At 38.2% G+C, this 12,899-nt stretch overlaps 1 protein-coding gene across 1 annotated transcript in view; it reads right to left on the minus strand.

Annotated features, from left to right (window-relative positions):
- Positions 1–12,899, minus strand: part of NGFR (nerve growth factor receptor) — a gene marked incomplete at its 3' end in the record, with an annotated part of 75,382 nt that overhangs the window by 21,921 nt on the left and 40,562 nt on the right. Inside the window, exon 3 of the mRNA XM_083376505.1 lies at positions 3,535–3,891. Within this exon, the coding sequence (XP_083232631.1) occupies positions 3,535–3,891 (357 nt within the window). The remainder of the gene's footprint in view (positions 1–3,534; positions 3,892–12,899) is intronic.

Raw genomic sequence — 12,899 nt, forward strand, 5'->3', positions numbered from 1 at the left:
TGAAAACAATCTTTTATGATCTTAAAATGAGATTAAAACAACAAAAATGTTTGTGTATACAGGACACCTGAGAACATTTTCAAAAACCATAGTTATCTTATTTAGCTTCCTCTTGGAGTAAGCTAGAGTTCAAAAGTTAGAATAACAATTCATATTGTTTAGGTTTATTGTTGCATTTGGAACTAAAATCAGCAGGATTGTTCATGTCACTCTACATTATTGTTATTATTTACCTTAGATGTTCTAGCTGCTGTAAATCATTATAAGTCAAAATGAAAATGAAATACACATCAATAGATAAATAAGTAAACAAATTGTATGTTAAAAATCCGTTAGTTCTCTTAGCTATATCCAAGGAGAAGACCCTTGAGAAAAATGGTCAATTTTTGGCACTGTTCTATTTACAATTTATTTTTTTAGCCCCAGTTTTTCTTCTCCCTCCTTTTTTATTCCTATTTTTAAAGTTATACAGTTTCATAAATACTGATGATATTGTCATAAAGCTGTATTTGTATTTTCTTTTGGTTTATTTACTTTATTATATAAAAAGATTTTGGCCTTTTTTAAAAAAAACATTACTTTTAATAAGTTTGGATCCCACTGTTACCCTGAGTGCTAGCCTGCAGAGTCATATTGTCAATGCCTGCTGTCAAGGAAGAGAAGAGGAAAGAGAAATTGGGCAGGGGACAAGATATGTATCTGTCTCTAGATCACTTTTTCTCTGATTGGAGTGGTTGTATCTGAACCAGTGAAGTTGGAATGCCAGAAAACTTCTTGAAAAAGAGCTCAATATAACAAGCACTGTTGAAGACCATCCAGGAACTCTGTCGTTCAACTAGGATCAGAGCCAGCTTGCAAATCAAATCACATCAGTTCTGGCGTATATCATATAAACACATTTGTTTTATTCTCAGATACAGCAGTGGGCATAGAACTGTAATTTTGTTTGGTTTCTTTAAGTCAGCTTTGATTCCCCCCCCCACATCTCAAACTTAAAACTCTTCTGTTTAACTATGTTTTACTGGATAGACCACAACTGGCTCAGTTCACCCTAGGCTGGGATAGCAAAACCACAATGGCTGAGTTCAGACACTGAATTACAAACAGTTAAACCACACTATAGCTTAGCACAAGTGTGAATGTAGTGGGTAATTATTTTTATCTTCTGTTTGTTTGTCTTGTGTCTGTTTTATTACATTCAACTTCTACAGCCTCAAAATAAAGCTGAAGAATGGGATACCCTGAAGAGACATTTCTAAGCCATTTCCCCTTGTTATGCTTTTCTGCAAATCACCCCTACCCATTTCCCATTGCCCTTTCTTCCATAAATAAAATATACAGATATCTGTACTTTGATAATAACTCTACTTGCTACTATTCTGCAAAGTGGGCCATGCGTGAAGGCTTGGGATGACAAGAAATCAATCTCATATTGGAATTCCTATCTTTTTAATAGAAATGTTGCCAAGCAAAAAAGATTGGTTTCCATGACCTGTATTATACTGTCAAATTTCTGCTTTCCACTATGAGAAATAAAACACATCAAATAAACATTGGGATTCTGAGAATCCCAATAAATATTCTAGACTTAATAAGCAAGCATTAGATAATTGGATACAGCTAAGATTAGGCAGAAGATGAGTATAGTGACATTTAATATATAGGCTCTTTTCCAATGGTTGAGAAAAAACGGGGAAAGTCAAATTTGATAGGAGGACCAGCACCAAAATCTATACAGTCAGGTTCATGCCAGAGCCCACCATCCACATTTCACTCTTGATCTTGCCAAATCTTCTCCATGCTATTGCCATTGTTTGCTACACATAGACAAGCACAGACATATGGAGGAGGAGGAGGAGGAGGAGGCAGAGATAGACAAGTCTTTATTAGCCTTCTCCTGTGACTCAATTGATGATAGAGGTTGGACCAACAAGGAAAGATCCTATGTGCAATAGTAATAATGGCAGGCCCAATCAAATGGGGAAAGTCTTTTAAGAATATTCTAAATCAGACTTGTCAAACTCGCGATGTCATGTGACATCATGCGATGTATCAGAACTTGTGGTTTCCTCCTGATGCATCCGGCCCATGGGCCGGCAGTTTGACACCCCGGTTCTAAACAGTCCTCTAATTATAATGTTGGCACTGAATGCTAAGTTCAGAACTACACCATATTACTATGCTTTACAGTACAGTTTGCCATTTCCCTGGCAGGAGAATAGCAGGAGATCTTGTTTATCTTCATGCCATAGAAAGTCTGTAACCTGTTAACTTTTGCAGGTCAAAACATACTTAGGAAGTAAGAATAGAGCAGGTTGATTTCTGTTTAAGTGTTATCAGTCACAGGGCCAAGGCAGCGGGGTCCATTCCCTCAATGTTTCCAGGATGACTTCGCAGGCCACATGAAACTACATCACAGGCTGCATCCGGCCCGCAGGCCTTGTGTTTTACATATCTGCCTTACAGCATGAATCCGGTATATAGAGGAAGAAAGGAATTGATCTTTAGTGTGTGGTCCTTGCTATTTCACTTTACAGCACCATTATCAACCTTCTTTGTATGCATATGCATATCAAGATCTCACATGCTCAGGAATTCTAATATTTGTTATACAAGTTAGGAGGCTGGCCTAGAAACCAGGATACTGTGAGTTCTAGTCCCACCTTTGGCATGAAAGATTGTTGTTGTGGGGAAAATAGGAGGAAGAAGGACTATTAGGTATGTTCAACACTATTTTAAAAATAACAAAGGCAGGTTAAAAGTAATAAATACATAGACCATCTTCAATTCCATTTCTATGGTTACAAGGTACCCTTTTGAGACCTTTTAAATGTACAAAAAAGAGCTGTGCTGGCAGGATGGGCTGTATATTTGGATAGAGATCATAATAGGAGTAAAGGTATCATTATGAGAAAGTCAGCAAAAGGGGGCATAGGTTTTGCACAAATCGCACATTTTTCTCAATAAAAAAATACTGAAATTCATTTAGAAATAATTGCTAAGCAAGAGAAAGAAAGAGAACCACTTCACCATTGAGAGAAACTCAATCTAGTGACATGAGTGCTTGCTTAGCTGCTCCTGGGTGGGGGGTCAGTAAAGCCCCCTGGCTGCTTCTTTTCTTAAGGTTCTTTATCTTAAACTAGTTTTGATCTGGCTCACCCACTGGATAGCTCCATCCTCCCATTGGGGGGGCCATCAGAATCTCCTTGAAGCTGACAATTCCAAATGGCTCTACTCTGTTTTGTTTTTCAGAGGTTCAAACAGTAAGAAAAAGAAAAGAACAAATCAACATGTTCCTTTCCTTAACTGTAAAAAAAAGGGGGGAAACCAAGACAACCTGGGGGGAAAAAATCAAGAACATTATACAAAGGACATTTTGCTGAACCCCCATCTCTACCTCACTGCTTAAAGCACTAATGCTGGTTGCCTGCTTCTGGATATTGCTAAGGATCTCTGCTGTTCCACAGCAGGATTATACATGTTCGTTAGCTCCATCTCTCCACCGCCACCCCAATTAAAAAAATGTATAATTACCTCTGCACTTGGCATCTGAAGTTGCAGTACAGTCCTTCTCAATGATCTCATCCTCCTCACACACTGTGCAGGGGAAACAGGGGTCTACATGGTTGGCTTCATCGGAATACGTCCCCGCCGGGCATTTCTCACACAATGTGTTCTGACTTTCCACACAAGGTAAGACAAGCCCAAAGCCCATTTCACAGATGCGACACTTTTTACATTTATTGCTCTCATCCCGATAGAAGCCATAGATGCATTTGCAGATAGTGTTGTCCGATTCCACACAAGGAGCCGACATGCTCTCCAGGCCCACACACTCCTTACAGGGCTTACAAGGCTCAGTGGCACTCACTGTGTCTGAATAGCTGATGCCTGTAAAACATTGGAAGGTCAAAGCGAGTAAACTGAGTGGTGGGTTATGAGATGACTGAATTGAGCACACTTCATTTGACCACAGGGGGCTCCTTTCATCCAGATATAGGCAACTCTGAGGAAGCTGGAGGCCTGAACAATGGTTATGGGGAAGCCACAGGCTGAAATGTATGGGACAGTGATACCAATCATGGCTGCGTCATATAAATGGCAAAACGACACATGCAAAATTGAGGAAGATGTTTGTTTTGAGCTTATGTCAAGGAAATAATGTGGATCCCTTGGGCAATCTAGACTCTTCTCACAATGCCTGTCAAGCTGACCTTCTAAAAATGATTCTTGAAATTAAAAAATTAAAACAAGGGCTGGCATGCTGCAAAATAAAGTACCAATCATCAGCATCACATTTGCTGTGTGTTGTGAGGTCCCAGAGAAGCGCATATCCTGGGAGCAAGTTCATATTCTATAAATGGGTATTTTGTGATTGATCAATCAGACTTTGTGGTAGGCCAGGCCAGGAAACAGATGCAACAAGTTTGCCTGAAATTATACTTTATTAAACTTTACTTCTTTGTAACTATTTCTCTAACGTCATCACCATGGCTTTTCGCATTGCCCAAGCAATCATTCTTCGTCCATCACATGGTCTCAAATTTCCAAATGACTGTGCCTTACTTGTTTGTCACTTACATGAATTTTAACCTAAAAACTGGAAAACACGGTACAGTTTAGCATTTACACCACAAATAGAGATGGCTTTAAAGAGATGCAAAAATGGGTTTTAGAGACTCAGCTTGCTCACTTCTGCTTTAGCAGAATATTTAAAAAGGGGGGGGGGCTTCCAAAGAAAACCAGTCCATACAGTTTGAGCCTGATAAACCTTTATGGTGATTATGACAAGGTCAAGTGCTAAGATCTACCCAGCTCCCCTTCAATACTTGTAGCTGCCCTTCCTCTTCTGATCATTGAAGCTTGCCCTCCATGGCCATTTTGGGTTGGGCACTGAGAGAGATCAGGCACCTGGCTTCCACAGAGACATCTGATTTCTGATGGTTATATCTGTTTAGAAAACAGGTGCACACCACCTGCTTGGGAGATAGATTTGAACCAAGAAAAGGGCTGGTTCTGCCAACTGTAAGTTGTTGGTTCTATTCCAAATGAATGCATTCCAATTTTCTGCTGCTTCTCCTTACAGGAAAACATTGGTTGTGCTTTTTATTGTTTTTATCATGGGGGAGGGGTGCTGTTTTCATCCAATTTTCCATAAGTTGAACAGGGAGTCTTTGGTTTCTCATTGTGCCTAACATTTCAGATATTTGAGGGCTGAAGAGAAATTGACAAGCGTTTGGTCAGTGTCCTCCATCTAGCCCAAGTGATGGGTTACAGGCAGAGCTGAAGGAAATGGGGGAGGCAGGAGTACATCTAATGGTCCTCACAAACTGTCCACCATACTTGGGACTTGACTATACCTGTGACCTGAAAGGACAAGCCTAGGATGACACTGTAGGGAATTCTCCTGATGTGCCACACAAGCTCCCTCCTACTTCACATGTCTGCTCTCCCAACTAATCTATGATCCAGGTTATCTCTCTCTCTCTCTCTCTCTCTCTCTCTCTCTCTCTCTCTCTCTCTCTCTCTCTCTCTCTCTCTCTCTCTCTCTCTCTCTCTCTCTCTCTCCCCCTATCATCATTCTATCTGTCTATCTATCATCTATCTATCTATCTATCTATCTATCTATCTATCTATCTATCTATCTATCTATCTATCTATTATGTATCTTTTATGCTGCCCATCTTCCCTCAAGGTGATTCAGTTGCCCAAGCCTGCCCCATCACATGTGGGTGCAGAGAAATAAAGCTAGAGAAATCCACCAATCACCTTAGTCTCGACCTACAGGAAAAAAATAGCAAAAAAGGTTGTAAAAATTTGCATTATTCAATAACACAGAAATTCTGTTTAAATATAAAAGCTGATATCTCCCCATTCCTTACACAAACATAAGTCATTAAAGCCAGTGATCACCATCACCAATTTTGGTATGAATTATATGCATTAATTACAGCTTGTATAAAGGACAAGTAGTCCTCATCTTACAGCCATTCATTTAGGGACTGTTCAAAGTTAAAACGCCACTGGAAAAAAAATTATGACCCACTCTCACACTTATTACTATTACAGCATCCCTATGGTCATGTGAACAAAATTCAGGTGCTTGGTAACTGACATGTATTTATAATAGTTGCAGCCTCCCAGGATCATATGATTACCATTTGTGACCTTCCCAGTTGGCTTTGGACAAACAAAATGTGACCCCCTTAACAACTGCAGTGTTTTACTTGACAATCATGGCAAAAATAATTGTAAAATTGGGCATGACTCACTTAACAACTGCCTTGCTTAGCATTGACAATTCTGGTATCAATTGTCATAAGTCAAGGACTACCTGTATTCTCTTTGGAAATTTCTGCCGATCAGTTTTACTGTAAACTTGAATTCCAGATTATGGGATAAGAATAAAACATTTCTCATTTTCCACATCATACATGACTTCCAAAGGGGTCTTGATCCCTGAACAGTCCTTGTTTTAGCAAAATTATTTTGTATGGTTTCTATAAAGAGAAAATGAAAGTTAAAGGTTCTTTTCCACAAAGTAGTGGAACCAAACTAAACATGCTGTAGAAATTTAGCTATTGATATTTAGTTCTCCCACTTTCCTAAATAGAAACAATTATAGGAACTTATGGAACTAAAAAGTCATATCTCTTCTCAATGCCATAATCTACTGCCAAGTTCCTCTTATTGAAGTACTTGGTGGCTTATCTCATGCTCTAGAAAGACACAATTGGATCTTGCATTTCCCAATAACTGTTATTAGAAGCTAACTCTCAAAAACTGGGTATAATGTGTAGAAATCAGGACAAATAAGCATTAATGACTTTAGCAGTCATAAACTGGTCTAATGTTCTATGTTTGTATTAGTGGGCATCATTACCTCTCATGGTAATGAATTCCACAATTTGGCTGTCAAGAATAATTTCTTTTTAATCTGTCCTAAATCCCCCTATATTCAATTTCATTGGGTTGACTTTGAGTTCTAACTTGAATTACATCCACTTTGTTCACATGTGTAATGTATTATATACAATTATATTAGGTTACCCTTTATTCAACTTATTTTTCCTTAAGCTAAAACCCCATAAATCTTAATCAAGTTCTTTGATTTTATATGCACTTTGGCTATTACAGTGTAATAGCAATTCCCATAAAATTTAATAAATTTGTTTCCAGAAAATGGAAATGGAATTCCATACTTATTTACTTTGTATTAAGTGCTAATTATTACATAAAGTTTACTGTTGGATAGTTATGTATGAATTATGTGACATCAAGACAGCTGACTCTTAGTGACCAAATAGTTCAATTTCCCCTAAGATAACCTGTTTCCAGCTTGGTTCTGCAGATCTTCTAATGAATGGGAAATAATCAAAGAGAAAAGCAACCTGGAATTAAGGAGAAACTAACTAACCAGTGAGAATAGCTAACCAATGAAACAACTTGCCTTCAGAAGTTGTGGGTGCTTCATCACTGGACTTTTTAAGAAAAGACTGGACAACCAGTTGTCTGAAATGGTATAGGGTTTCCTGCTTGAGCAGACGGTTGGACTAGGAGACCTCCAAGGTCCCCTCCAGCTCTATTCTAATTGATGTGGTTGAACATACTTTCAAGAAAGCCACAATCTATCACCTTTCCTAAGTATATCCCTTGTTTGCCCCTTCAGGTCCTAAATTAAGCAGTACTTTGTGAGCCCTGAAGGAGGGGGGAAGATACGTTGGACTTTGTGTAACTATGTCTGGAAGGAAAAATTCACTTGCTATTAATTGCTGTATAGTTATCATCTGCTCATATCAATAAAATTGACCCAATTCCTTCACAAAGAACGCATAGGATGAATCATACACCACTGAGTATTATAAAAGTGCATTTTACTGCCTAAAGAAGCTATATATTTTGATTTAATGGGGAGTTAAATTAGTGGAAGGAGCTCAGCACACAAGCTGACAAGGTTAAACAATGCATTACAATTTTGCTTTGGCTCCAGTGAGCCTGACTACATAGAAAAGAAGAGCAGAAGCTCTCCAATTTCATAGGTGCCAAGAGCAGGAGGTTGGGTAGCACGAAATGTCTACTGTTAGGATCAGGCTCTAAAGAGCCCTGTATATTTTAGATGGCACAGAAGGAACAACACTACCAAGAAATACTCTTTTTGACTGCAACTGCATAGATTGATCTGAGAATTTGGTCTCAACAGCTTCTGAGGAGTATTCAGTTGAAAAGAGTTCCATGCAGAAACATCCTTCTGATATTTTACCTTCAGTTCTAATTCACTTGAAGAATTAGACAAACCGTTTCCAATTTTTTTCCCCAAAGAAAATGATGGTTTGTCTGAAATTCTCATCATGAATAAAACATTGTTGCATTTATTTATTTGGAAGAAGCCCAAGGGTCTATCAGTGAATGTTCAAACATAAACTTGGAAATGAATTTGGGTATCTACAGGACATTTTCTGTACCTCCATTTGTCTTATACAAGGCAAGAAAGACCTATGAAATGTGATGGGAGTTGGCACAATGATTCCTCTCAGGAGAGGCAGGAGACTATGTGGCCTGATCTTGTCCTTTTTCAGACAGTTTTCATTGCAAGCATATTCTGATTTGTGCTCACACTAAATTTTTTCTCTGCTATTATTTCTAAACTATTTCCTAATATATTTAGTACATCAGAGGTTATGGATTTATTTAATTACAGGATAAAAATGACTGAAGGATTTTAATAGGATGAATCCTCTCTTAGTTTCCCTAATCTTATATCATAGGTCTTACGTTCCAGAGGTTCTTAAGAGTGGAAGCCTGATGGTTGATTAGAGGTTCCATTGAGATCTCTTCTTGGATTCTCACATTTCTAAAAAATCTCAAGGAAAGGCCTCCAAAGGCAAATCCTCCCACTGGTCTCTTTCACATTGAGGAAGAAGAGCCTTGGTGGAGCAGTGGGCTAATGCCTCCTTAAGTAACACCAGCTGCCTGCAATTAGTGCAGGTTCGAGTCCCACCAGGCTCAAGGTGACTCAGCCTTCCATCCTTCCGAGGTAGGTAAAATGATGACCCAGATTGTTGGGGGCAATTAAGCTGACTTTGTAATAATGCCGCTTGGGTTGTGTGTGAAAGCCCTAATAAGCAGGCATATACATAGAATGAAGGCTACTGCTAAGCTTGTAAGCCGCCCTGAGTCTTCGGAGAAGGGCGGGATATAAATGGAATTTTTTTAAAAAAGGAAAAGACGGAAAAAATATTAACCAAAAAATGGTATCTACAGTAGTGCCATTCATCATTTCCAATAATAAAATAGCACTAGAAGACATTCAAAATAAATTATCAAGCCCCTCAAGAATAAGAAAAATAGGAGCCTCTTTCACATAAAGGGAAAACAAGGGAAATTGCAGGACGGATGTAATACAATGTTATTTGAATCCAATTCTGACTGCCCATCCCAATCACTTCTCAGTGCTCACAATTTACATCCATTTGAATTGTAATGGATTTTAATCTATGCAAAATCTTTCTCATCTTTCCATATAAGCAAACAAATCAGCCCATATGACATTAAAAAAGAACTTCAGCTAAAAAAAACTATCTCTGAATAGTATTTGATTTGATAAAGCAGCTCAGTTCTTGCTAAGCTATTTCAAGTTTCTCTCTTGCCAGTTATGTTATTAAGGAATAATAAATGTACATGTGGTCAACAAAAGATGGGCAAGACACTACAAGGACTGAAAAAAGTTATTCGTTGGAGGCAGAGTCCACCTGACCTAAAAAATTTCAAATTTAAACAAGAGCAGGATGGACAGAACAGCTTAAGAGGAGGTACTGAGGCAAAAGTAGGGAAATTATGAAGATTCCTAAGAACCTCATAATTAAATAGCTGGAAAAACCTGAAGTTTAATATTCAAGGCTTTTAGTAACTCTTTCTATGTCCATTTATACACAGTACAAGATATGAGAAATTAATAAAATGGTAAGGTCTCCTTCCAATTAAGCCTGATACTTGAGGACTTCATGAACAAGTTCATACAGTTTTCATTTCAACAGCAATGGTTGACTGCTGTCTTTTTCTCTGGTGCATTTGACTTCCCAATATAGTCTAGACTAGTCCTGGAATTCTCAGGTGCTCTTCAAACCAGAGCAGTTAACCAGACCTTCTGAGTTTTCAAGCTCAGACAAAATCAACATGGTGCATGTATGGTAGGGGTGAAGGATGGGGGGTGGGAGGGAGGTGAACAGAGAAGTAATAGGTGTAACCAAGACATTGTACAATGACTCCCATGATTGTAATGTAGCTACTTAAGGACACATAGAAGAGATGCCTCAGAAAAAGGATGAAGTAACTCTAATGTCAAAAACTTGTACATTGAGAAAAGCCAAACAAGTAAGTAATAAGAGGAAGAAGGAGTATTACATATGTTCACCACCTTGAATTATTTATAAAAATAATTCAGTAAAGGCAGCATATAAATAAATAAGAAAATAGTGGGGGGAGGCATAAAAACACTTGCTTGGACTCAACAAATCAAAGAAAAGCAACACTTTCCTGAGACAAATTATAGATATTTTACAAAGAGTAAATATCATTGGATTCTAATATGCAGCTTTTCAGAAAATATATATGAAAATAAGACTGAGATGAAGAGAAAATATTTTCTCATTAAATTTGCCTAATAGGATAATGTGCTTTTTTCAAATGTCATGTAAAAGCTCTCCAATGCAAATTACTCAATGAAAATCAGTCTAGCTACATGATCAGTGATGTCAAATGATATATTTCCACACCACAAAATCTAAGAGTTTGGTACATATGCCTATTAGTTTATACATTAATTTATAACCATAGCAAAATTTATCTAAAATTACTCCAATCCATATCAGTTCCATATATCACATTTAATATTAATAACACTATTTGGCAACATGTGTTTTTGTACATGTTGGCTGCATAATGATTTTTTTAAGTTATTTGTGGGAAAATAATTATACAATGCTGGAATCCTTGTGTACCTCAAATTCTAGGAAAGCCAATTTTAATAATGTCAAAGGAATGCTAGATAGGATTCTTAAGCAAGAGAACGAATAGCTAAGATATCAAAATGTAAGGCAATGGGAATGAACCAAAAAATCCTAGCATGTTCAGACTTTAGCTTGAAGACATAAAGGCTTATAATACACTGTAACTTGGCATCCCACATCTCCCATAACGTGCCCTCACACAATTAAGATCTTTAATAAAACAAATTTCTAGATTGTGCAGTGTATTGTACTCATTTCAACTCTCTTTTAGATGAACATGTGGAGCCTAAAGGGCAAGGTGCATGGACAACAAGGGCAGTAAACAGACCAACGTGTCTGTCCCTGCTATTCTACTCATGTTCAAGCTGTTAAGCATGCCAGCAAATGTGTGGGAGGGCAACTAGAGCAGTATTTCTCAGCCTTGACAACTTTAAGATATGTGGGCTTCAGGTTACATCATTCTGTTCCAGGGTCTGGAAACTTCCAGATGCTTCAGCTCCCACCAATGTCAACTAATTTATTTGTTTGTTTTTATGGTTTATTAAATTTGTTTGCCACCCATCTCACCACAACCATAAACTTTGTGTGTATTGTAATAAAATATGTCTTCTCAAACATACCGGATTGCTTTCTTGGACCAAAATGACACAAGTAATTGTCACAGACAGTGACAAGGAAACTAAAATTCAATTGTTAAAAGGTCCTCAGGATGAGCTATTGAGCAATGCTGAGAACAATGATAAGGGAGGGTTTTTTCCCCAGTACATTCAAATAAAGAAGAAGGAGATGATCTGAAGTACCAAGCAGGTGGTGAACCATGAACTGTCACATCTATTCAGCTGTGATTTTGCATTTTTGTCTTATACACTGTCTGTCTGTCTGTCTGTCTGTCTGTCTGTCTGTCTGTCTGTCTGTCATCTATTATCTTAGTGGCTTCATTGTTTCACTGTTAGCTCCCCAAATATTCATGGCATCTTAGAAGGAATGGTACCAACTTTTGATTCATTTGAAGAAATTGAAGATCAAGGCTTCTTTTGTTTTGGGTGTCTTTTGAAGAGGCGTAGCATTAAGCCCATTTTTACTCTCTGAGATTTGGTAGGTTTCTTTTTTTTAACAATGCTTATAAAAATGGTAACTAAGGAAAGAAGGAAATAAATAAATAAGCATCAGGTTGGCAGCCTTCCACCATCACCACCTTTGCTCCATATTATGTACGGGTGGTAGTGTGGAGGATCATGTATGATCATGCTCCGACTTGCATCTGTTTTCCGTCCATTAGTTATGGGAAAGATTTAACATGATGGTGTCCAACGTAAACATTAGATTAGAGCGCCAAAATTGCTGACTTTCTGCTGACCTGCCACATTGTTCCGGTGTCTTGGGTTTCATTTGCTCTCTTCAGGGAATTTAGTTTTGAATGTAAAACAATCTTTCCTTGACCTGTCCCATATCTACTACTTCCTTGTCTGCTTTTCCCCCCCATAGAATTCCCCATGCTATCATTCCCCCAAAATGTCTGTAGAAGGAACAGTTGTTTTAAAGGTTATAGGAACACAGTCACCAGCTAGCTCAAAAGAATTGACCTTTTATGCGAGAAAGTCAGAACATAAGCATTTATCCAGGATGATTATTTACTGCACAAGTACTTAGCCTTAGTCTCCCTGTGGTCTCTAATTTGAATGAAGAATAGGACAGAAAAATATCAAAATATCATTTTGATCCTAAAGTAAAGGTAAAGGTAAAGTTTCCCCCGCACATGCGTGCTAGTCGTTTCCGACTCTAGGGGCCGGTGCTCATCTCCGTTTCAAAGCCGAAGAGCCAGCACTTGTCCGAGGACGTCTCTGTGGTCATGTGGCCGGCATGACTAGACGCCAAAGGCACACAGAACGCTGT

Source organism: Vipera ursinii (assembly GCF_947247035.1).
Source record: "Vipera ursinii genome assembly, chromosome: Z".
Lineage (NCBI taxonomy): Eukaryota > Metazoa > Chordata > Lepidosauria > Squamata > Viperidae > Vipera > Vipera ursinii.